This window comes from Ahaetulla prasina, chromosome 6, assembly GCF_028640845.1.
Source record: "Ahaetulla prasina isolate Xishuangbanna chromosome 6, ASM2864084v1, whole genome shotgun sequence".
In the NCBI taxonomy this organism is placed as follows: Eukaryota; Metazoa; Chordata; class Lepidosauria; order Squamata; family Colubridae; genus Ahaetulla; species Ahaetulla prasina.
The window spans coordinates 6,319,253-6,344,733 of record NC_080544.1 but is presented as its reverse complement, the minus strand read 5'-3'; the positions used below and the strand labels follow the sequence as shown (position 1 = coordinate 6,344,733).

The window sequence follows — 25,481 nt, the reverse complement described above, 5'->3', positions numbered from 1 at the left end:
CAATTCTCTGTAGCCACTAGAGTGCCTTCATGACCTCTTACTTGCCCTAATGACTGCAGTTATTCGGTATAACCTTCTGATTTGGTTCAGGTCCCTTTCTTTACTCTTTTAATCAAATTGCCATTAATCTTCTTGGGGTATTCTCTTATGTGGCTGTTGCCTTTTTTTTTTTTGTAAAATTAAGAGTTTCTATATTATTGTATTAATCAGACTGATAAATCTGAGGGATGTATATTTTAAGCACTGTCTCTATGGAGGAAAAGTAGCACAAATCTTTCATCCTAGGGTTCATGAAAGGAGATGGATGGATGGATGGATGGATGGACGGACAAATATGGGCTATTTTTAACTTTACTGCATATTCTGAGATATGAGGTCTGAAGTTGATGTTGGTTAAATTTCATTAACAAAAACTCCTTCTCTATAGCTGTCCATTGTCAATTACAGGTAATTTATTAACTGATTCTTTGATTGTCACATTGAAAGCTATCTGGAGTTGCCCATTAATGTAAGGTGGTAAGAGCCAACGTAGATAAGGCAGAGAGTTGAGTTGTAAAGTTGAGTTGAGTTTTAAAGAGATGCGCTTATATTTTGATGAATAACAAAATGTATTTTGGGTTTTGGAATGACAAGGAAATATTATTTGGACGCCAGCCCAACCTTGGTTCTTGCTTTTGCACTGTGCAAAACCTGTTCAGCCTGTATATTTGCAAACAAACGTATTAAAGGCCTCCCAACAACAGGAAGAAAAACCCTGAGTTCCCAATCCTTGGAGAATATGAAGAACAAAACAGCACTTACTAGGTGCCACGTCTGTAATACTTAATAATATGTGGCTGTGTCTTTATGTTTGCCTTAGAACCACAGACAAAGTAGGCTGGTTGGTGAGCAAGATGCCTATCTCTTGCAGAGCAACAAGTCCATAAGGCAATGAGGAAAAACAGTGTCAGTTACTTCTGTTAGTCCTTTCTACAGGAGGGAGGTTTTTATTTTTGCTCAAATCATTCGACGTTATTTTGGAACAGGGTAGATAAAAATTGATGGTTTTTTCTAAAAAATCAAAAAAATTACAAGGTATTGTTATACATAAACCAAACATAGAATAAAATTTTCCCTTCCAATCCAATTAACCTCATCCAAAGCTTTTCATCTCCCAACCCCCTCCCCATTAAATAAAATAACTTTCTAATTATTCAAAGGCAATCTGATATTTCTTAATCTGATATCTGTTTTGTAGATAATCAATCCATTTTTTCCATTCAATTAAATATCTTTCCTGCGTATTGTCTTTTAAAAAAGCTGAGATTTTAGCCATCTCAGCCAAATTAATGACTTTCAGTATCCATTCTTCTATTGTAGGTACCTCTTCTTTCTTCCAATATTGTCCAATCAACAGTCTTGCTGCTGTTATTAAATTCAGAATCAGTTTAGTCTCAATCCCTGTACAATCCGTTATAATTCCCAAAAGGAAAAATTGTGGCAGGAACTTTATCTTCTTCTTCAGTACATTTTGAATAATCCACCAAATTCTTATCCAAAAGGCCTTAATTTTCTTGCAAGTCCACCAAATATGAAAATATGTAGCGTCATCACAATCACACCTCCAACATTTCGCTTGGATATTAGGATACATACGTGATAATTTTTTGGGATCTAAGTGCCATCTATAAATTGATTGACCCGGGAAGCCGGGGGAAGGGAGGGGGGAAGGGGGTTTTCTGGGAGGGAGGGGGGAAAAAGGGGGGGAAATGTCTTTGTTTTTTTAAAAACTTTTTCAATTAAAAAAAAAATAAAAAATCAAAAAAATTGGGATTTTTAAAATTTAAATCGGATTTTTTTAAAGTTTTATGAAATTTATTTTCATAAAATGCTTTTGGAGTAAAAATCTACCTAAAGATAGTTTTCTATTTAAGATACATTCATAATTTAGTTTATTCAGCATGAAATGGAGCTTAGTTATGTAGCATGAGGCTGTGTATTCTACAATATTTACATTTTTGGTCAACTCATTCAATGAATCCAAACTCTGCAAGCTGAGAGAACATGCACTGCATTGATACATTCACACAATTTCACACTAACCATGAGATAAATCATAAAACAAACTTCAGGAATATTCCTTTATCCCATTATTTTGCAAATCTATGCACACTACAATCTGTATGATTGTTTGAAGAGAAATGCATCTGTACCACCAGGCTCTAAGTGTGAGGAGGAAGGGCAAGCAGTAAAAATGAAAGTGAAACCTTCTAAGCAGCTTATAAATATAATATTAAAGAGCATCTGTCTTTTCAGATCCATCATAGCAACGGGCAACCACTCACCTGTAGCCCGCCATGTCCCTCACCTGGTTGTGTCACTGCAGCATCACCAGCCGTCCCATTAAAGTGAATGGGACTGTCGGTGAGTCAACAGAGGGTCAGAAGAGGAGCCGCTGCGGGACAGAGAGGACAGTCTGCTCTTTAAAAATCTTGATTTAAATCGACTTGATTTAAATCAAATTCACCGTTTTGGATTATCCATCTTTAATGTCTCCTGAAAGAGGGGATAAAAGTCAGGACTCCTTTAAGTCAGGGGTCTCCAACCTTGGTCCCTTTAAGACTTGTGGACTTCAACTCCCAGAGTTCCTCAGCCAGCTTTGCTGGCTGAGGGACTCTGGGAGTTGAAGTCCACAAGTCTTAAAGGGACCAAGGTTGGAGACCCCTGTTTTAAGTAAAGGGCAGCTTCTGGTAGCCTGGTGGACACATATGGGGAGCTTTTACAACAGAATGGAAGGGGTTGGCCGTTGGTGTCTTCAACAGCCGCGACGGCGAACCTATGGCACACATGCCACAGGTGGCACGCCTAGCCATATCAGTGGGCACGCAAGCTCAGCTTCGGCATGCACTGATTTTCAGGCCTTCTGGGCCCACTAGAAGCAGGGAAACAAGCTGTTTCCTGCCTCCGGAGGGCCTGGGTGGTGGTGGCGAAGGCCCGTTTTTCTCTCTCACCTGGCTCCAGAGCCCCTCTATGAATCTGGGGAGGGCGAAAACAGCCTTCCCCACCTCCCAGGGGGCCCTTTGGGGGCCAGAAACTGCCCATTTGCCAACTTCCAGTTGGACAGGAAGTGACATATTTTGCTGTCCCAGCCTCCAGAGCTGGGACTAGAATAGAATAGAATAGAATAGAATAGAATAGAATAGAATAGAATAGAATAGAATAGAATAGAATAGAATTTTTTATTGGTGTGATTGGACACACAAGGAATTTGTCTTGGTGCATATACTCTCAGTGTACATAAAAGAAAAGATACCTTCATCAAGGTACAACACTTACAACACTTAATGATAGTCATAGGGTACAAATTTAACACTTAATGATACAACACTTAATGATAGTCATAGGGTACAAATAAGCAATCAGGAAAGAATCAATATCAATATAAATCATAAGGATACCAGCAATAAAGTTACAATCATACAGTCATAAGTGGAAGGAGATGGGTGATGGGAATGATGAGAAGATTTAGTATAATAGTGCAGATCTATAACTGTCTGGTTTGGTTCTGCAACCCAACAAAAAAGACACAGACTTCAGAGGATAATTGGAACTGCAGAAAAAACAATGGCTACCAACCTGCCTTCCGTTGAGGACCTGTACACTGCACGAGTCAAAAAGAGGGCAGTGAAAATATTTACAGACCCCTCACATCCTGGACATAAACTGTTTCAACTCCTACCCTCAAAACGACGCTATAGAGCACTGCACACCAGAACAACTAGACACAAGAAGAGTTTTTCCCCGAATGCCATCACTCTGCTAAACAAAGAATTCCCTCAACACTGTCAGACTATTTACTAGTTTGAAGGGCCTCTGGTGGCTCAGACTGCTAAGACAGTCTGTTACTAACAGCAGCTGCTTGCAATTACTGCAGGTTCAAGTCCCACCAGGCCCAAGGTTGACTCAGCCTTCCATCCTTTATAAGGTAGGTAAAATGAGGACCCAGATTGTTGGGGGCAATACAAGTTGACTTTGTATATAATATACAAATGGATGAAGACTATTGCTTGACATAGTATAAGCCGCCCTGAGTCTTCGGAGAAGGGCAGGATATAAATGCAAATAAAACAAAAACAAAAACTAAATCTACACTACTATTAACCTTCTCATCGTTTCCATCACCAATCTCTTTCCACTTATGACTGTATGACTGTAACTTTTTGTTGCTATCATTAATGTTTAAATTGTACCCTATGACCATCATTTATGTTGTAAATGTTGTACCTTGATGAAGGTATCTTTTCTTTTATGTATACTGAGAGCAATGCACCATTCTATTCTATTCTATTCTATTCTATTCTATTCTATTCTATTCTATTCTATTCTATTATCTAGGAGTCCCAGCTAGGAGCAGGGAGAGAGCTAGGAGTTTCTGGAGGCCTGGGACAGCAAAAAACATCACTTCCTGTCCAACTGGAAGTTGAAAAAGGGTCAGTTTCTAGCCTCTGGAGGGTCTTGGGGTGGGGGAGGCCATTTTTGCCTTCCCCAGACTCATAAAGAAGCTCTGGAGCCAGGTGAGAGAGAAAAACTGGCCTACTGGGCAGGCCATCATGTGCCAAGAGCGAGGGGAAGGGGGGCACATGTGCAGGGGTGGGGTGCATAGAATTATGGGTGTGTGCATGTGCGTGCGCGACTCCCCCCGCCCCCCACCTCCTGGCACGCCATGGCAAAAAGGTGAGCCATCACTGTTCTAGAGTATTTCTCAGGGTCTGTGGTCCAATGTAGAGTTTAGGCATTTCCTGGTTGGCTTTCATTTAAGCCTGAGCTAAGTCCAACCTTGCTTGGCTTCTTTTTTCCTTGAATTGCTGCTTCATGCTGGGAATAGTGCAAAATAGTCCCACAGGGGCTCATCATGTGAGAGACAAAGCACTCAGACCCAGGTATTTTTTTTTAGTAAGGCTAGAGATGTACATTCTTACAAGATGGACAGGATGTTATCACTAGTCTAGTTTTCTGTTAAATCCACTAAGCGCCTACTACTTTTTCTCATATTGATGAATAAGTTCAATAAATAACTCAGTTACAGTGGCAAAAGCTGCATCATTAGAAGACTTGAAGGATCCATTAGGGACGGAAAAATCAGAGAGAAAATTGGTTTGGTACCGTCCTTTTCTTAGAATTTCCCAGTCTAGTCAACACATCTTCTTCCTAGTAGCTCCTCTTCCAATTCCTAATCAGCTCCACCTGGCTGGATTACCTGAGATCTGTCAAGATCAAGTACCGTATTTTTCACACTATAAGACGCACTGGACCATAAAATGCACATTAGCTTTAGAGGAGGAAAACAAGAGAAAAAAATGCCTCTGCCTCCCAGCATCCATCCAGTATTCATGTGGCTAGTATCCTTGCAGCAAACAGACTGGTCAGCTTCAGCACGTTATCCCAGTCCCAGCACATGGCTCGTCAGTGCTCCGCTCCGTTGCGCCCAACACCGGTCAACTGAGCTGAGCTGCTGCTGCCGGTGTGGAACGCTGGAGCCTTAGGTGCCAAGCAGCTGATTGGCGGTTGGATCGGCCTCCCAGAATACTGTCGATCAGCTGTTCTAAGCTGCAGGGATAGCCGCTGCCACCTATCGCTGCCACTCGCCTATCGCCACTGATTGCCTATCGTCACCATTCAGTGGCTGCAATCAGTTATTGGTGGCGGCGAATGGCAGTGATTGGTGGTGGCAATTTCCACCACCTAGAACAGCTGATTGCTGGTATTCCAGGAGGCTGATCCAACTGCCGATCAGCTGCTCGGCAGCAACGGCTCCAGCGTTCCCCACTGATGGCAAACAGCAGCAGCAGTGACAGGCGGCACCAACACCCTCCCCCCGCACAATATTCACTCTATAAGATGCACAGATATTTCCACCCACTTTTTGGGGGGGCGGGGGAAGTGTGTCTTACAGTGTGAAAAATATGGAGGTGTTACAGTATGGGGAAAACCTCTGGTCCACCCAGTAGCTCCATGGGGATGGCAGATGTTCAGGGGCTTTACAGATTTTTCAAAACTGAAAACATATAATGCAGTTGTTATTTTAGCTTTTTGTTTTTGTAAGAAAAATTCTAATTCTGGTCTTTAACCTAATTTGGGGAAGCCAAATCCAGCGCTGTGTGCATTTGCCAAATCAAGCCCTAGAGTTTTCTGTGAGAAAACTCTGACACCCTGTTTGCATCCCAAAACTTCAGAGGCCAAAACTACTGGATGCTTTAGGAAAGATGAAGTATGAAGCCAGCAAGTGGGAGTCCTGGCAATCATTCTTTCTTTCTTTTTTTTCATTCAGCAATTGAGAAAAGGAAGAAAGGTCTTTTAAATGGACTTGGAGAGTGCTGGACAAGTGGTCGAGAGCAGGGGTCTCCAACCTTGGTCCCTTTAAGACTTGTGGACTTCAACTCCCAGAGTCCCTCAGCCAGCAAAGCTTAAAGGGACCAAGGTTGGAGACCCCTGCTCTAGAGCCAGAATAGAACTGAGGATGGAATGGCTTGAAAGTCAAAGAAAGGCGCACAAGTGGGCTCTGAGCTGCTCCACACTTTCTCCTGCTCCCCTTTAGACCAGGGGTCTCCAACCTTGGCAACTTTAAGACTTGTGGACTTTAACTCCCAGAATTCCTCAGCCAGCCTTGCTGGCAGTTGAAGTCCACAAGTCTTAAAGTTGCCAAGGTTGGCGACCCCTGCTTTAGACAGCACCTTTGTGTTTTCAGTTGGTGCCCTCCTTCTCCCTTCCATTGCTTGCTGCCTGCCAGGGGAAAAATCGCCAGGTGGTGTTAATGATTAGACAAAGCAGTTGTAATCTCTGGCCAGGGAGGGAGGAGGAGGCGGTAAAGTAGATCGAAGAATGGACACTCAAAGTATCAAACCTACAATCGAAGAATGGACACTCAAAGTATCAAATCTGGCAGAGATGACAAAAATCTCCGCTTACTTGAAAGACTATACACTAGAAAAATATATTTTAGAATGGAAAATGTGGATTGATTATATTTAAAATAAGTATCAGATAAAAAAAATATCGAATAGCATATGAGTAAATTTAGGAAATATTTTGTATTAGATATATTTTTGAAGGAGAGGGGAATTGAGAGTGTGACTAAGTGTGGTGTGACTAGAGATTATAATTTAGGAATTATTTTGGATTATGATTGTTAGTTTTGATACCCTGCATTTTGTTCTGGGAAGTCGGGGTGGGCGGTGGGGGGTAAGGGGAGGGAATTGGGGGGTTTGGTAGAGATGGAGTGATGGTTAATGTACAGGGATTATTGAAGAAATATAATTAATGTAGGGTCGGGTCTGCATAGTTACCATTTTAGAACGGTGGGGAGGGAGAAAAGAGAGAGTAGGAGGTAGGAAAGAGGAGAAGAGGAAGGAAGAGGGGTAGAAGAGGGAAGAAGGAAGGTGTAGGGTGGAGGTAGATAAGAGAAGGAGAGGAAGGTTTGGAAAGTAAAAGAAGGTAGAAGAGGGAAGAGTGTTAAAAAGGGTGGTGGTGACTGGGCAAGCCCGACTAATTGTATATAACTGTACATTGGATGAATTATTTGATATGATTGTAAAAATAAAACTTTTTATAAAAAAAAAAAAAAAGTAGATCCCAGAAGCCTTTCCTCCTCCTTTCCCCACCTAAAGGAATCTGGGAATCCTCCGACCTGGGCAGGTCCCCCTTTTCTCAGCTGTTCGCCCCTCGCAGCATCGCTCCCCCCCCCCCATCCTGAGGGCTGATGCGCATTTTGGTTGGATTTCCGCCTGTCCCAGGCATGCAGGCTTAGCCCAGGAGGGAGTTTCATATTACAGGGCGAAGGGGAGGCGAAGCCGCCCGACACCCAAGCGGTGCCCTCATTTCCATACAAATCACAGGCTCGCTCGCTCGCCCGCCTCCGGGGTGCCGCTGCGTTGCCTGCTCCTTTCCGCCCGTCCGGCTGGCCGGCCGCGTCGGAAGAATGCCGAGAGGAGGAGGAAGAGGAGAAGGCGGAGGAGGCGGGCGGGCTGGTTCGGTGGCCCCTTCCCTCCGGCAGCTGCTCTCAGCTTAGAGCGGCGGGGAATCGCTTTGGGGAGGCTGGGAAGAGGAAGGCGCCCGGGTCCCCCAGCGCACGTGCAAGCTTGGGGTGGCCGGAAAGCGAGGAGCCCCTCGACCCGATGCTGCTTTGGCGGCTGAGGATCAACCGCAGGAGCAGCAGCAGCAGCAGCAGCAGCGCTTGGAAGTCGAAGGGCCGGCCAGGGGCGGAGAAGACCAGGCGGCCGAGGACGAAGCGGGCGGAGATGGCTTTCCAAGGCAGTAAGCCCCTACATGGTTCTCTCCCCCCCCCGCCACCCATTCCTCCCACTCGGGTGTCAGCAGGGACTGGGACGAGCCAAGAGGAGCTTGAACGGAGTTGTCGGAGAAAGTTGATCTCTTACTTTGTTGCTGGCAGGGGGAAGGTATTTTTAGCCTGCCTGAGAGTTAAAAGCGGGACTCCGGTCATGTTGTTCAACCCCCCCCCCCTTCCCTTGCAAGGGTGGTTCGCCTAAAATCCCCAGAGCGGCAGTCGTGGAAGAGGGGAAGGAGAAGAAGGGGCTTCATTCAGCCACCTTGGGCTGAATGGGCAACTCTGAGTAAGTTACTGGTGGAACCTCAGGCGGATCCAACCCCGCACGGGAGGAATGATAGCTTGCCCTCTTTAAGCGGAGGGGAACCTCAACATTGCAGGGGCCTGTTTTCAGACGATCTTTGTGGCTGTTGGAATGTGTGGCTTTGACCGGGACACAAAGGGGGAGAGATTAAGGCAGGGGAAGTGAACCCCTGGGGCCTCTGCTGTCTCCTGGTTCAGGTGGATGATGAAGGAATCTTCCCGGCAGTCTCATGGCTGGTGAGATTTAAGGCCACAAAGAGGGGAGAGATCAAAGCCCATTGCTGTTTTACATGGGTGGCTGCTTTAATGGGGGTATTTTACTTACATGGTTTTAGAGCATGGTTCATAAACTGGTCTTTACCTGGATTATAATAATGTGGTAAGGCAAAGGTTTTGAAGTAAATTCAGGTACCATAGATTCAATATTTCGTTTTCAAAACACAAACACCTAGTAGTCAGGTGTAGGATGTGTAGTATCTGTATCTAAGCCACATTTACAAGGAAGAATTTATTTTTGTTCTGACCTCCTGACACGGAAATCAAGGAAAAGGTGAGGTGGCATTTCATTTTTCTCAATATACACCTCCTAGGTTGCTGTGAATTTCATTTTTTGAATGAAAAATTTTGCTGTGCAAAAAATGTCATCTTCTGCCCCATAGATGGATCTGGTCTCTTTCCTGAGGGGTCTCTGGCAGGCAGGGTTGTAACAGAAGGGGGACCAAGTAAAGAGTTTCTTTCTTCTCCATAAAACAAGCCTGTCCATAGTGTGAGGGATCCCATATATATTGTTGTCTGGCTGCATCTACCGAGGTTTTTTTTCTTCTTCTCTGGTTGGAGACCCAGGTCTTTGCAAAAATCTGGTTCTTTCTGATCTGTGTCACTCTGATCTGTGTCTGTACCCCAAATAAAGTAGCTTGGCTCAGAATGTGAATCCAGCTTTGGTCTGCCCTGTCTTTCTTGGACGAACCTGGACCTCCCACTTTGGAGACCGACCTACAGACACCAAACTTCTTTTGCCTTGTTTGGGACTTCTTTGGTGTCCTTCATGTCTTTACCTCACTGTGGATTCTCTGTGCCTGAATAAAAATATAGAGACGTCTCCCATTCTCCCCAGTTCAAGCCTGCTTCAGTCTGAAGCCCCTTGGGATTCTACAGGTTGTTCCTTTTGATCACCCTTGTCCCTTGCTCTGAAATGTCTCCCCTGGAAAAGAATAGCGAGCTAGGATTCCAGCAAAGTGGAGAGGAGAGGGTGGGACTAAGGAAACATTCAGTGATTAAATCAGATTACAGAGCAGAGCGGCTGGCCCACCACAAATCTCCACATGAAGTTACACCCAGAATCTGAATCTGGAAAGGAAAATCTCCCCAGCCATTTCTGTGGTTGGCACCAAACTGGACTTCCAGTCTAGTTAAAAGCAGTGTGGACAGGTTTGGCAGGGAGGGAGCAGACCAGGAGAAATGGAAGCAGAAGGGGGGCCTATGAAACCCCAAATTTTGAAGAAGGAGATGCTTGCTGGTTTTTGAGCCTCCATAATGCTGGGCTACTGTATGGGTGAAACAAACCCATGACTGCCCTAGAGCAGGAGTCTCCAACCTTGGCAACTTTTAAGACTTGTGGACTTCAACACCACAAGTCTAAAAGTTGCCAAGATTGGAGACCCCTGTCCTAGAGGATGGTCACTTCATTTAAAGGTGATCACACTGGGGGGGAAAAAAAAGCTGGTGCTCAGCTCTCCTGAATCGAGATAAGATTAACAGCTGGACCCACCTCTATTCTCTTCTCTACTTGTGGGGAGGTACCAGCCTAAGCAGGAGATTCTCAGTTAGTTAATATTTCTAAGATTAATCTTCAGGGCACGGATTATAAACCAGGGAGTGGAAGAATGAAAGGAAAGAGTTGGTTTTAAAGTTCCTTGGATTTGGGCTGAACATCTGGAGGCCAAAAAGCCCACAGCAGATCACCTTCTGAGGCTGTCAGAAAGCAGCTGCCCAGCTGTGTCCCTGTTGTGAGTTCAGGTGAAATGTGATACAGGGATCTCTTTGCCTTTATTAGGTGTTCTGGATGTCACTAGTTTGTCTTAAAGGCTGTTGTTCAAGACGATGATTAATCCATGAGATAACATTAGGCTCAATCTCATCCTTGAGATGCATAAGGCCCTATGCTTTGGCATGTACAGAGACGGGCCCTTTCTATGCTTCAGTATGAATGAACCTATGAAGGAGGATTTCTGTCTCTCTCTTTTTTAATAAGGAAGAAACAGATAATGGTTGATGTTTATTATCATGTTTATCAGGCCAAACTCTGTGTGTGTGGGGGGGGGGTTGTGTGTGACTTTCATTTCCTAGCAGGGTTTTTAAAGGTGGGCATCTCAATGTTTTGGATATGTTCCTGAGTTCCACTGGCTTTTTTCTGCTGGCAGGTGAAGATGCAATGACAGGTGACACGGACAAGTATCTCGGACCCCAGGATCTCAAAGAATTAGGGGACGATTCTCTGCCTGCCGAAGGCTACGTGGGCTTCAGTCTGGGAGCCCGGTCTGCCAGGTACGAGCACATGCTCCTCATAAGCATCTTTTTCCAGAAAACATCTCTTTCTGCAGAAGTTCATTCAAGCCCCATAATGTCACTGCCTGGTTGCTTCCAGCCTTTCAGTGATGCCTTCATTGTTTTCGTGCATCTCTGCCCTGCCTTCCACGAGAGTTCTGCTGTGGCAAAAGAGTACCTCTATAATCCACCGCTTCCCATCCACCACATTCAATAGGCTCATTCATTGATTCAGGTGAATGAATCGCCCCTTCTCCCTGGTATCTGCTCACACTCCAGATCCATCAGAAGTTTCCTTTGGAAACAGGAGAGCTTTGTGTGTGACTCCCACAGCTGAGCCACCAAGCCCCATTTTGACAGGTCCAAAGAAAAACTGGTCGGTGGGATGTCTCTAAGGTCATTTGGTAGCTAATGGCTTCCTTTCCCCAGAAGAATGCATTATCATCCCCATGGATCATGATCTCTGTCTCAATTTGTTTGCCAGCTGTTGCCTCGCTGCCAAAGCCCTTCGCCAGCTTTTGTTTTGAAAGGAATGCGCAGCTTTCTCGCAAGGGAGGAAAATGGGTCACAGGCTGCCCTCTTGCCATGGCGGGATAAGCAGAAAGCTCATATTAGTGAGGGCATCTTCCAATTTGCTAGGCTTGAAAGCTATAAAGCCATCATTTTGGAGAAGATTTTCTCAGTTGGGAAAGAGGAGAGTCAGTTTACAGGTGGTGGAATTGTTGTGAGGGTAATAATTAAACCTCCCAAGCTCTGCCCTGAGGACATTTTCCTATAGCTTAATGATTGCTTGTAGAAAGTCCTTTCATTATCTGACAGCGAGTGGCATCTCCCCCAAAGCATAGTGTGGACGGGAGTGAATTTTTGGGGTTATTCTTAGGTCTGCCTTGGTCCAGAAATGTGTTGCCCTCACTTAGCCCTTTAGATTCTTTCTTCATGGGAAACCTTCTGAATTATGGAAATCATTTACTCTGGTATTTCTCAACCTTTCCAACTTACAAGATGTGTGGACTGGCTGGGGAATTCTGGGACTTGAAGTCCACACACACTTTAAAGTTGCTGAGTTTGAGAAACACTCAATCATATGTGAATTCAGCATTGCACAACTCTGCCAGATAAATAGAAGTCTTTTGGGTGTTAGTCTTCCCAGATTTCGTATCCAAATAGGGTAACATTCCCCTGGTGGCATTATTATCTGGGCTCTTATTCCACAAAATGTAAACTGTGGCTTCGGTTGTTTAGCAAAGAATATTTCAATATTAAGCTAGTGAGTAGTACTTACTGGAAGAATGAACAATGAATGAACATATCCACATCTCCCAAAGATATTTATGGAATGTTAATCTGTCACTTCCCTATTCTCCCTCCCTTAGGATCAGAGCTGCTTAGCTGATTTTATTGCTCTTTGGTAGAACCTCAAATTTTTAACTGGTTCACCTAAGATGAAAACAACAGTAATAAAACAATTCTTTATATCTAGAAACACTAAGCGACAAATGCAAATTGTGATCCGAACCATTTAAACCAATAGCAGTTATCATGTCTCTAAGATAACAGAAAATAGATGAATCTTGAGAGTTTTCTTAATGACCTAACTGCTGGACTTCCGATAGTCCACTTCCATTTCAGAGTTGCAGAGCTGCTACACTAAAGCCTTTTAAGTCTTGTTCCTCTTAATTAGCATTTTAAATTGGCATTACAAGTATGTTGGCTGAAACTGATAGGTAGAATATAAGTATTGCATGAATTTCTTGTATCTCATCTGTCAGCAGTCAGTAGCAGAAGTGTTAGGACCCTGCAGAGAGAGTTTGGGAAAATCTCTTGATTGGAGCCCACAGAAGAGCATGGTCAAGTTTCTCCAGAAAAGGCTAGAGCTGCCTTTGCTCATTAAGACCATCCCTGACCATTGCTTTCCTGATGGCCTTGGGAGGCAGCTGACCCAGGAGGACATCAAAATGTTGTATTGGGACTGTCTAGGAAAGCACAGCCCATCTAAAACCTGTTGCAACCCCCTAAGAGCAGCTCCTAAGGATACGGTGCTAAGAACTGCCTAACAGTTTCATGGCAAGTGGTATAGATCTTAAGTGCATCATTAATTGATAATAGGGTCAAAGAGAATAGGTTCTCCTTTTAGCTCTTTCCTTGTGCGTCATATCTCAGGGTTCTCATAAAAGGTTTTGCCATAAAAATAAGCTAAAAAGAAAGTTGGAATGTATTTTAGGAGGAGCCATGTCAGTGTTGTTTAGCACTGAAAATGTTTTGCCCAGAAGATCAGATCAGAAGCAGGAGTGAAATCTACTTACCTTCCCAACCGGTTCGGAAGTGCATGTGCCGCACGTGTGTGTGCATCACACGCGTGCTTGGACCCTCTGTGCATGTGCAGAGGGTAAAAAACAGGATACTTCCTGGTTAAAAACCAGGAAGTAATGATGACCAGATGGGTGGGTGGAGCCTCGCGTCACCATTGATACGGTTCAGGCGAACCGGTCCAAACCTGTAGAATTTCACCCTTGATTCAGAAGCAGCTAGATCTCTGCTAGGTTTCTTCAGTAGTTTTTTTTTTTTTTTTTGCATTTATATCCCGCCCTTCTCTGAAGACTCAGGGCAGCTTACACTATGTCAAGCAATAGTCTTCATCCATTTGTATATTATATACAAAGTCAACTTTTATTGCCCCCAACAATCTGGGTCCTCATTTTACCTATCTTATAAAGGATGGAAGGCTGAGTCAACCTTGGGCCTGGTGGGGCTTGAACCTGCAGTAATTGCAAGCAGCTGTGTTAATAACAGACTGTCTTACCAGCCTGAGCCACCAGAGGCCCGTAGTGACCTTACCAGTATATCATTCTCACCACTTAACCATCTCTGAACAATTCACCTCCTCTGAGGCTTAACCACCAACCCAATTTTGTCAGTATCAAAAGTAGACTTTTGCATATACAGATGAAGTCTTCATGCCATTGGCCATGGAGGCTCAGTCTAGGGGGACTTGTGGTTGAGCAGCATCTGCTGGCTACTGGTACTCCCACCTGGGTTGAGAGTTGTTCTTGTCATCCCACAGGAACTGAGAACATGGCAGGAGGTTATATTAGGCCGGGAGTTGTCCATGTAGCCAAATCATTGATTCCCATTGGAAGTTCTCCAGGATCACAAGCAGAGAGTGTTTTCCCATCGTCTCTTACCTAAAGTTCCTTAGATGGAGATTTTACATAGCCACTCAGAGTTCCTTTTAGTAGATGCACAGTTACATAGATTTCTTTAATAAATAAATAATTAAAACCAAAGAATTTTGTACCACTGAGTGGGAATATCAACAAAGGAAGCTCCCCCCCCCCCAATTCGGTGGCTATGTCATCCCGCTCTGCTTTTTTTCCACTGATTCTTTGCTTTCTATTTCTCTTTCTTTTTCTTCTTTTCCCTTTTCCCGTGTCCATTTCTAAACCTAGTCCTAAGGTCAGGTAAGGAAGCATGGCCGCAGCCTGGTAACATTTCTCTGATTTTGCCGTTTCTCATTCCTCTGCTTGCTTGTGGGTTTTTTGAGTTAGCATCTCAGCATATCATGACTACTCGATTGCATCCAAATAATGCTGTTTTCATGACTGCAGTGAAATGCCCTCGGGCGGGGTGGGTGGGTGGGGTGTTATAGCGCTGAATGGCTTGATAAGATGGACAACTTTAATAATCCACCAAATTCTCTTCTTCTTCAAGATGGTGACCAATCCGCAAGATAAACATTCTAAAAGTGAGAGAGTTTTGTAGAAAACACAATTTGGGAAGGTTTACTCAGAAGTGCAGAGTGCATGTCATTGTCATACTTATGCATTCTTATTTTTTTAAATTAGCTCCCAGACACTCTTCTGTTTGCTGAATGCATATTATTTGACCCTTTTCTTTTTTTTTCTCCTTCGCAACAGTAAGCATTTTTTTTAACGTGGCATGTCTTCTAACGTTTGGTCTATGTAACTTCCAGGATTAAAACATTAGACATAAATGCGTAGCCTTTGTTTTGGTGGATTCCGATTGCTTTCCTCCAAACTTCAGGAGAAGATGCTAGGTTGGCATATTCATCCCATTGTGTCCCTTGCATACAACGAAGAGACAATCTTACCGGGAGAGTGGACTTGGATGTCCCCCTTCTGCCTCCTACCTCACCCCACTGAGCTAAGCTCTTGGACTCTCTGCTTATAAAGGGCAGTCTCCTAATCTTAATCCTGAAATTTGAACAAGTTAACCTCTGAAAGGATGGCCCCGTGACCTCTCCTTTGTGTCTGATGGCCAGTTAATCTGAAAGGCCTGAGGTTGGAATGAGCTTCCTTTGAGCAACCTGCTTTTCTTTGTTGCGGAAGTGGAAGCCCAGAGTGTGCTTCAAGTGCACAGCCAGTCCTCCTAGATGGGAGACCCTCTTAAGGTTAGGGCAGTCAGTTCTTAAGGTGGGCTCTTCCCTTTTGAAGAAAGCCAGTGTAGACCAGGTAGCCTCTCTGAGAACTGAATTCTTAAAAACAACAATAAAATGGATGAGTTAAACTTCAGAATAGAGCTGTCTTAATTAATGGGGAAATGATTTTTTTTTCTCTGTTAACCAAAATATTTCTGAATCGTTCCTTGTTTTACAAACTGGTAGCTGTGCATGGTTAGAGGCACACAATAATATTTTTCTGTGATGCAAATTAAAGTAAATCCACAGTCCTCAGTGCCATCATTTGAAGGACAAGTAAAACATTGACTAAAGAAGTATCTACGTAAGTGAAGAGGTCTAGGCTGAAGAAATTGAAGGGCAGTTTTGAGAAAATTCTCCTATAAGTCCGCATCTGTATAAGTTTCGGAATTAAACTAAATTTGGAATAAATCATAAATTCAAAGTTATTACATTTGCCCATTGAAATCAATCATGGTTATACTTTGAATAAGCTTACTCGGGATTAAATAATTGGAATTGTACACCTGGTGTATATCGGACTGCAGTGTGCATTTTTACCACATTCAAATAGATGCCCTCTGATTTTAAATGGATAAAATAGCTGTCAAGACAGCTCCTAATTTCTGCTGAGAGACAGTATCCGAAGGCTTCCTTTGACTAAATGAAATTGCCAGAATAAATGATGACACTGTTCAGATTTTGTCAACGGGGGCAGGAGGGTACTAAAATCTTCATCGAAACTGCACTTGTAGCATTTTAAAACTCCCCCACCTCAGTTACACGTGGTTTAGGGACTTGCACTTACTCCCTGGAAGTTGCATGAATTAATTTTTCTTTTGTTCATCTCATCCTCATCATCACACTCTCTGATAAATTGTAAATACAACCAGCCTCCGCTCCTTCAGTTCGGATAGGTCCTACACCTTGAATAGAAGCTCTTACACCCGGGACAGCGTGATGATCGAAGAACTTCTGGTGCCACCAAAGGACACGGTGAGTTCCTTGTGACTCTGGCTGGGGTGGGGTGGGGAAGGATTTAAATACACCCTTTTTGCAGTCCTTCAGCTTGATTGGACTGGGGCTGCCATCCTTACCAGTCAGCACACCCTGGGTAGGCTTCCTGGAATTTTTTAGCTGAGCCGATTAGGGGAGGAGAAGATGGGCAAGATGTTTCCTCTTTGTTTTCTTATTGTAGTAATGCAGCGGTGGGTTTCAGCAGGTTCTGACCAGTTCTGGACAACCGGTAGCGGAAATTTTGAGTAGTTCGGAGAACCGGTAGTAAAAATTCTGACTGGCCCTGCCCCCATCTATTCGCTGCCTCCCGAGTCCCAGCTGATCAGGAGGAAATGGGGATTTTGCAGTATCCTTCCCCTGGAGTGGGGTGGGAATGGAGATTTTACAGTATCCTTCCCCTGCTGTGTCCAGCAAGCCACACCCACCAAACCATGCCACGCCCACCAAGCCACACCCACAGAACCGATAGTAAAAAAAATTGAAACCCACCACTGTAGTAATGCAGAGGTCTTCAAACTTGGCAGCTTTAAGACTTGTGGACTTCAACTCCCAGAATTCTCCATCCAGCATAGTCTTAAAGAAGTCTTAAAGCTGCCAAGTTTGAAGACCTCTGCAGTAATGTATGTGCTGCTTTAATCCAAGCAATTCTAGCTAGGAATTTCAGCTAGTCAAGTACTTGGTAACCCCATTTCCTTGACTGTCCATGATTCTTCATAAATTCCAGGTTGAAAAGTTCTGTTTGTCGGCCTTCCCAATTTTTTTATTTATATATTTACTATATTTGTATACTTCCACCCTCCATGGCTGTGTAGATTTAGAAAATTTAGAAAACAGATTTCTAACTGTGTTTTGTAGATTTAGAAAACAACAACAAGCAATGCATCAGAGATGAAATTTGAATTCTAGGCTAATGCATCAGTCAGCTGCTGATGCAATTAATCCATTAAAAGCAATCAGTGTTGCTGAACCATAACTCCCAACAACCTTGGAGTGCAGGGCCCCTGGAAATCAATGTGCGGAAAGAGCCCGAGGCTACTGTAGCCCATCCTTAGAATTCAGATTCTTAGATTGCTATCTGTTACTGTTAATGGATGTCAGGTGATTAAACACGGGGTTAATTAAACAGAATACCTGTATATTTTATGAGGTATTGCCTTTAGTTTGCAAAGAGAAGGCTCCTGTTTATATCCTAAAATCACATCTGTAGTGAAATATTTGAGACATTGTGGAATTTGAATGCTTTTTTTCTGTAGTTCAGGGAGGAAGGCCACTGAATAAGCTATAGCTACGGTTAGTAGTCAGCATGGAAGACTTCAGCTAAATAACAAGATGCTGGCCTTTCTTTGCTAAATTAAACACACATTTCTACTGCATTACACTCTCACAAAATAGGGGCATAGGCAACATCTGATTGCTGTAGCGTTGCTACCCAGAATGTGGTACGTCCACAGGAGGAGGAGTTCAGTACAGTGAAGATAGTGGCCACAACTATGGAGTTGAAGCCCCACCCATTGTTAGGTGTACTGAGATCCAGTGGTGTGCTTCTGGCTGTCATCTTGATTCAGGAACTGTCCAGTGGTCCTGAGTTCCATCAGACTAAGAGCTGAGCTAGCTGTGAGGTTGTGTAAGTTACAAGAGCACTGGCCACCATTACCGTAAGCTCTGCCACTACCTGGCAGACTCTGGTCTGACATAGGCCTCTTGCCCATGTTCCTCCTGCTCCGTTGGCTCAGAGATGTCTAGCCCGGACTTCAGGTTGACTTTGTTTTTTTTACTTAACTGATGGAGCTGCCTCTTCTTTCCACTTTTGACAGAACGCCATATCTGAACCTACCAGTAGCCTGAAAAGTGTCCAGAGCCAATATGAACTTGTAAGTTCTCTGGCTGATAAACACCCCACCCCCGTGGGATGCAGAAAAAGAAGCATTCTGAGAAATAATAGAATATCTGCATTAGAAACGAAGAATCTTTTTCCCCTTGCATAGAGGTGGAAGGGAGAACCCCGGGCCTCATGTCAGGCATGCTATGTGTTGAGTATCTGCCCCTTGCCTTTTAAAATTGACAGGTTGTTATAGGTGAGGCATCCATTTTCTTATTAATATTGCTGATGAGTTTGATTCAGTTGGCTCACAGAGGGGGTTTGGTGCCTGGGCAAGAGCCTTGAATGAAATCTCTTGTCCTCCTTGCATTCATCTTCTGCAATGAACAAAGGAAATGGTTGGGTATTGTGTGGGGAGATGTAGGTCCAAAACCCCATTCAACCCAGAGATTTGGGGAACAATGGCTGCATAGTCACCTTAGTATTACAACAACAATAAGTGGAGAAGGGAGATTTCTTTGAAGGAAAGATGGCAGACAAGGCTAATAAGAGAGAAGAACAGTTCCTGCCCACTTACCAGCTCTAATCATGTAAGTTAAGCTGGCAAAGTATCCATCAAATGTAAAACAGTCGTAATAACCATGACTATTTCTTCTAGAGGACCTTTTAAGGACTTGATTGTCATAAAGCACAGAATATTTCTTATTTCCTGGGTGAATTAATTGTTTCTTGTTGGCCATGTCTTTGAAGCCCCCGACATTACCTAGAGAAGTGGACTCGGATTCCCTCCGTCATTACAGCTGGGCTGCAGAAACCTTGGATAATGTTAATCTTGTGTCTAGTCCTATTCACTCAGGGTAAGTAGTTTTAATACCATCCTTCCTTCACCCAGAGTGAAACCAGGCGGTGTCTTGGAGGAGATGGAATAACCTATTCACAATGACCTTCCTTGACATACACTTCCTCCATACCAACTGTGGAATTTTATATTTATTGTTATTGAATGTCTACAATACCATTGTGCTGCTACCAACACTTAGAACAGCTTAAACTAAGCAAGAGAGACAGAACAGGAAACCTAGCAATAAAGTTGATGCTTCTAATAGCAAAACAATTAAAACAATATCTTTAAAAGATTATTTTGGCCTGAGCTTGGGCACCACTTCAATAGCCCAGAGGAAGAGAGAGACATATCAAGATAAATAATGAGATGGCTTTTCAGTTAAACATTTAAAGCCATGAGGAGTCCTATTCCATAATACGGAGCTTTTTAGGCGATTCATACCAGTGCCAAATCTCTTTTCCTCTGAGATTAACTCTTGGAATTAGAAGTCAAAACATTTCTCCTTCTAGTCCACAATGCAGTAAACATGTTTCAACCATGACTCAACTGGGTGTATTTGGAGGAACTGAAATACTTGTGAATTCCTTCATCTTGGATGTATGGAAGAAACTTTTCATTTAATGTATATCTAGAGATAGATGATAGATAGATAAATAGAAAGATAGATAGATAGATAAATAGAAAGATAGATAGATAGATAGACAGACAGACAGACAGATACAGATGCAGATTTTGACTCCATTCCTCTAACTAATAAGAAACCTGAAAACTGCTTCATATGCCAGTAGAGATGTGTCTGTTCTGCTCATGGATGTGGCTGATTTTGCTTTATAATCTAACTCTTTGCGCCTTGTGAGCCAGAATCGGTAGAAAGGGAGGCTCAGAGCACACCAGTATAGGATCACAAAGAGAACTGGAACTCAACCTCCATGTTCATCTGCTGACCTTTCCCTCTCCCCACCCCTGAATAACTCTGAGCTCAAAAGTTCTTAGTCCACTGTTTTGATTTGAAACTACATTATGGAACACAGATATTTTATAAGAATAACATCTAATCTAAGGGTTCCTTTTTCATATCTGCACCAGTTGCATTAACTGTTGCAAAGAAATTAGCAAGACAGAGAAGTAGGTATGTGTCAACAAAACAGCTCAAGTTCCATGAATTTCAGTTCCATTTAAGCAAGATTAAGATGATTTGATTTCCCAGTAAGTTGAAAGATATAACACGCCTGCCAAAAAAAGGAAATGTATTTTTCAAATGCTAGTAATCCCTCAAAGTTTTTGAAGGCTATTTTTAAATGTTTAGACATGTTTGCTGTAATTACAAGGTAGCTTCCATTTCCTCTTCTTCCCTTCAAAAGTGTACCTATAATTAGAGCTAAAAGCAAAATAATCTTCCTACCACCAACTCAAAATATGAACGAGGCTTTTAAAAAGATATACAGTACAGCTTTATTCTTCAGGAACTTTCCTAATCTTTGTCAACTTTGTTTACTGGCTTATCCTGAATGGACAGCTTTATTTAAATTCACTCCAGGAGTAGAGAAGTCTAGAATAAATTCTCTGGTTCCCCCAAATGTCAACATTGTTTGTGACACTATTAATATGGGGACAGTCATCTTCTTAGCTGATGCATCCAACATGCATGAAATAGAGATTGGGCAGCTGCATTTGAAAAGGCAGTTCTTTTCATATCGCTCCAACTGAGAATACTTTGCTTCCTTCCCCTTAAAAGTTAACTAGGAAATTATTCCTGCAGAATGGAAATGCCATTTTTATCTCTGTAGGGCTGCTAAATTTCTAGATTCCCACAAAAAATTAAATAATTGTGAATTGTGCGAGATGGTAAAGACGTGGCCACAAAAGCGAGTATCATTCCCTCCCAATAACTCCCACCGAAAGGATTAACCAGCCAGTTCATAGAACGGTTGCCCCAGCACCAGCTGTTAAAACCCGCACATCAGACGCCAAAGACCAGCTGGGAAAATATTTCTTGGAACTCTGTAGAGCAGAGGTCTTCAAACATGGCAGCTTTAAGACTTGTAGACTTCAACTCCCAGAATTCTCCAGCCAGTTATGCTATGCTGGCTGGAGAATTCTAGGAGTTGAAGTCCACAAGTCTTAAAGCTGCCAAGTTTGAAGACCTCTGCTGTAGAGTGTTCTGGTAAAGGGGGCCTTGATGTCCCCAAATGGCTCTCAGGCCCCAAGTTGCTGGCTATCAAGAATACACTCGCCTTCCCCTTCAAGCCTTCCCCTTCAAGCATGTCCGTTAAACCATTCAGTGTAACTCCTATATCTGAAATCTCTTAATTTTCCCGTACAGGTATAAGTCAAGTCTGAGTGGCCTTGCACTGTTAAACCTTCACTATTTCCCCCTAGAAATTGGAAACGCCTAATATCCAAGCATCCAAACAATCAACATTTGTAGTTTTGGTCCACTTGCTTCTTTTTCTGTCTCTGGCCTTGTGCAATTTAAATTAAACACTTTCTATAGCCCTTCAAAATTCTTGATCATCTACCACCCTATTAATTTTTTTTTTCATTTAATTGGATGTTTATTGGATTTTTCCACAGTACTTTTTAAGGCTAACCATGATTTGGGATTCAGATGAAACCCTAAAGTGTGACTAATTGAAATTGGCAGCAAATGCTTCTAATCTCTGCACTAGGTCCACGATATACAGGAGCAGAGAGAAGCAGTGCTAACCAATGCAAGGGATAGGATCTCAGAGCTTTGCTGCAAATGCAGTTTATCTTGAACATTTGCATTGTATTTTCTCCTAGATATTTGCAGGCTCAGTAAGCCATTAGCTGGGAGTTTCAACCAGTAGGGCCCGAGATCAAACAACGAGCTAAGCCAAAATCAAACACATGCCCTCACAGTGTGGCATTGTTTCAGATAATTTGCGTTCTCAAACATTTAAAAATAAACACTTGCTGTCATAAACCAACTGAACATCCTTTGCCATCAGCGTTACATCTTTTAACATAATCCAGGTTCTAAGAATGCTTGCGCAATGCAAAACAATCCTTAATTTTTTCCTATCCCAAGCCAGAGTATGGATCGTCACCTCCATCCAATTTTTGAGGAAAGGTTTTAATTTCAGCCAAATGTATATCGCTACCGCATAATCTCTTTTGTTTTTAAAACAGGGAAATAACCCCCATCTCTCTCCACCACCTAGGACCAAACTGAAATGCTTTGCTTTTGTTATACTGCCTTTGTTTATGATCAACATTTTTGTTGCTTGCTTCTAATAATCTCATATTAATTTTTCCCCAATTTGCTTTCTAAATTATTTTGCAGCTATTCCTCTCCACTCCCACAGTATGATTCAAGGTGATGACGCTGTCTGTGACTTCTCATTTTGCCTCTCTGTGTGTTTATTTTATTTTTCCTCCCCAGTTGCAATGTCTGTAGATGTTTCAGTGCGTCTCCAGTCTTTCTACCTTCTGCTGTAGACTTTCCTTCTTTGTCTACTTGTTGTCTTTATTATTGTGCTTTAGAAATTGTTCTGTAACTCATATCATTAGTCTGATAATGATTTAGATGGTCACTAACTCTCAATGTCATTTATACAAACTGCATGAAAATAATTCTCACCTGATGTCTAGGAAGGGCTAATAGACAGGTTAGTTAACACAAAGGGTAATGGGCATTTCGATCAGAAATACTCGAGGAATTGCTAAAGTCTCGTTTCTGATGGAATTTGCCAGTGAGGATCTATGGAAGAGAAAGAAACTATTCCTAAAATAATCAACAATCAAACTGCAGCTTGCTTCTCTGGTCTTTCTAGCTAGGGGACCATATTCTCACATTCCAGGTACTTGCTGAGCTTGAAAAATCAAGCCATGATCAGCTCTTAACCATGTGTGTATTCACATTTAGTATCAACAGTGTTGTTTAAGCAAATGGGTCAGAGGAAATTGTTTAGCAAACACACTAAAAAAGCTTTGGAGCTTTGTTGATTAGACTAAAGAAACCAGAAGGGAACCATTTAAAAATAAGCTGAGTTTTTGGGAAGGGAAGAAAGTTCTCTTCCAGACAACCTCCTGCTGCACTGCAGGTCCTGGGGTTGACTCGCCAAGAGTGAAAGAGAAGTTCTGAGCTGCCCAGAGTTGCTTAGGATGGGCAGCCATCTAAATCTTTGGAAGGAATAAAGAAGAATAGAATAGAATTTTTTTTTATTGGCCAAGTATGATTGGACACACAAGGAATTTGTCGCTTTCCCAGCATAGGGGAAGGAGACCAGGTTGGAGCCTCAAGGCAAAATTTAAAACACATGCAACAAATTATTCCTGGGCAGAAGAAGCCCCAGGTTTTTAGAGTGATTTTGGTTTTTTGGCATGTTTCCATTCTCTATAAATTCAATATCTGTTCACAGCCTTTTTGTTTTTAACCAAGAATTTGAAGGAAGCAGCTTTTTAATCTACAATCACATTGAGATTTTAAGCCTGGAAATGTAGAAAGGATAGTTAATTAAAAAAAACAACACAAAAAACCCTGCTTTAGAATAATGTGCAAAGCAAGTTAAGGAAGCAAAAAACCAACCAACCCACCCAGAGCAGTTTAAACTCTTCTTTGAAGCAGGCGAAATGAAAGCTGCAGTTATTTTGTAGAGGCAGCTCTAAGGGCAAATGGACTGTGAAAACTGGACAGGTCCATGTTGCTTTCTGAGGAACTCTATGGAAGTGGTCTGCCATTGCTTTCATAGGAGCTCTCTTGGCCTCTTTCAAGAAATGATATTTAATTCCAACAGAGCCTGAGGGTTAGATGGATCTCACGGCCAGTGAGCTTCTGACTGTCCCATTCCATTTGAGAGGAGTGAAGGGAACACAGAAGGCTATAATTTGCTCATGGAGCATCAGACCTCTGCCAAGTCCAGTTTGAGAAAAACTCATTCTCAGCTGCCCTGCCCTGCCCTGCCCTGTCTGGTCTGGCTCATCGGTCCATCAACCTGCCTGATCTTCAGGCTGGACTAGGGTAAGACCTAGAGGATAGACACCAATCCTGGAGGAACCGCAGGCTAGTCTGGAACAGTGAAGGTCAGTTTCGAAGATGGCAGACCTCTTTCCTAAGGGTAGTTTATCACTAAGGAAACCCACCTTGATGTCCATGAAGTCACCAGGAGCTGCACTTGGCTCAAGGAAGTCTTGTTTTTGTCCTCTGAGCTCGGCAGAATTGGAAGAATTTTTCAAAAAGAAGCCAGGACATCCTCCATGGGGCAGCAATGGGCTCAAAGTTGGCTGCTTTCTTTAAGAAACCAACCATGAGGAACTGCAGTAGAACACAAAGTTCAGGTTGAAGATGAGAGATTTAAAAGAAAAAGAAAGGAGACAGGTTTTTTCAAAAGCCTTTTCCTTTTTTTGGAGAAAAAAGATGTTGTCACACATGCATGTTGCTCTGATAGTTTCTGGAGAAATGGAGTGTAAAGAATTGTTGAATGATTAAATTGCTCATGCTGATAAGGCATGAATCATACACTGATAATTTCACTATAGGAGACGCTGTGCAATCCTTAGCTATGGTATCATGCAATCATGTGATCAAAATAAGAAGAAAAAAAACCAGTTTCTCCTCCAAATAATCTCTCATGCAAAGAATTATCTGTACCCTTTGCTGAGAAATCAGCTGCCCGAAAGCCACCGACGCCCCTGCAGTCCTTTCCAAATTCAGCCTCATTGGTCTTGGCTGCTCCAGGGAGCAGAGTGGTGGGCTCAATGTAGACCTGCACCCAAATGGTGCCAATAAGTGCTGGCTGTTCCTTCTCAGTGCATTAGGTTGGTGTTAGAGATCGTTTACTCCACGCCTGCTTTTCCTGACGCTGCCCATTCCTCTTCCAGTTTTCTGGTCAGCTTTATGGTGGATGCCCGGGGGGGCTCCATGCGTGGCAGCCGCCACCACGGCATGAGGATCATCATCCCGCCACGCAAGTGCACGGCTCCCACCCGCATCACTTGCCGCTTGGTGAAGAGAGCCAAGCTGGCCAGCCCCCCACCAATGGTTGAAGGAGAAGGATTAGCCAGCCGGCTGATTGAGATGGGTCCTTCTGGGGCACAGTTCCTGGGGTAAGTGGCCCTCTGGGCTGATCACTCAAGTGGCTTTTCCTCCTTAATCGGTTGGATCCTTGTCTTTCCTATTGTGATCACCCTCTGAGTGTTTGTTGACTTGTTTGTGACATGTGTCTCTTCACTGGAGGCCCAACTCCCCATGGAGCCC

The 25,481-nt window shown here is 43.1% G+C and overlaps 1 protein-coding gene across 10 annotated transcripts in view; it reads left to right on the top strand.

Moving 5' to 3' along the window:
• ANK3 (ankyrin 3) overlaps positions 1–25,481 on the top strand; it is a 345,627-nt gene that overhangs the window by 259,571 nt on the left and 60,575 nt on the right. For 6 of the 10 annotated variants that reach the window (XM_058189398.1, XM_058189399.1, XM_058189400.1 and 3 more), the window contains 4 exons: positions 11,044–11,167; positions 16,475–16,577; positions 19,168–19,274; positions 25,106–25,330. In XM_058189398.1, coding sequence (XP_058045381.1) covers positions 11,044–11,167; positions 16,475–16,577; positions 19,168–19,274; positions 25,106–25,330 — 559 coding nt within the window. Of the gene's footprint in view, positions 1–11,043; positions 11,168–14,613; positions 14,626–16,474; positions 16,578–19,167; positions 19,275–22,568; positions 22,602–25,105; positions 25,331–25,481 lie in introns of all 10 variants that reach the window. The other 4 variants (XM_058189397.1, XM_058189394.1, XM_058189395.1 and 1 more) reach the window with 1 other exon arrangement.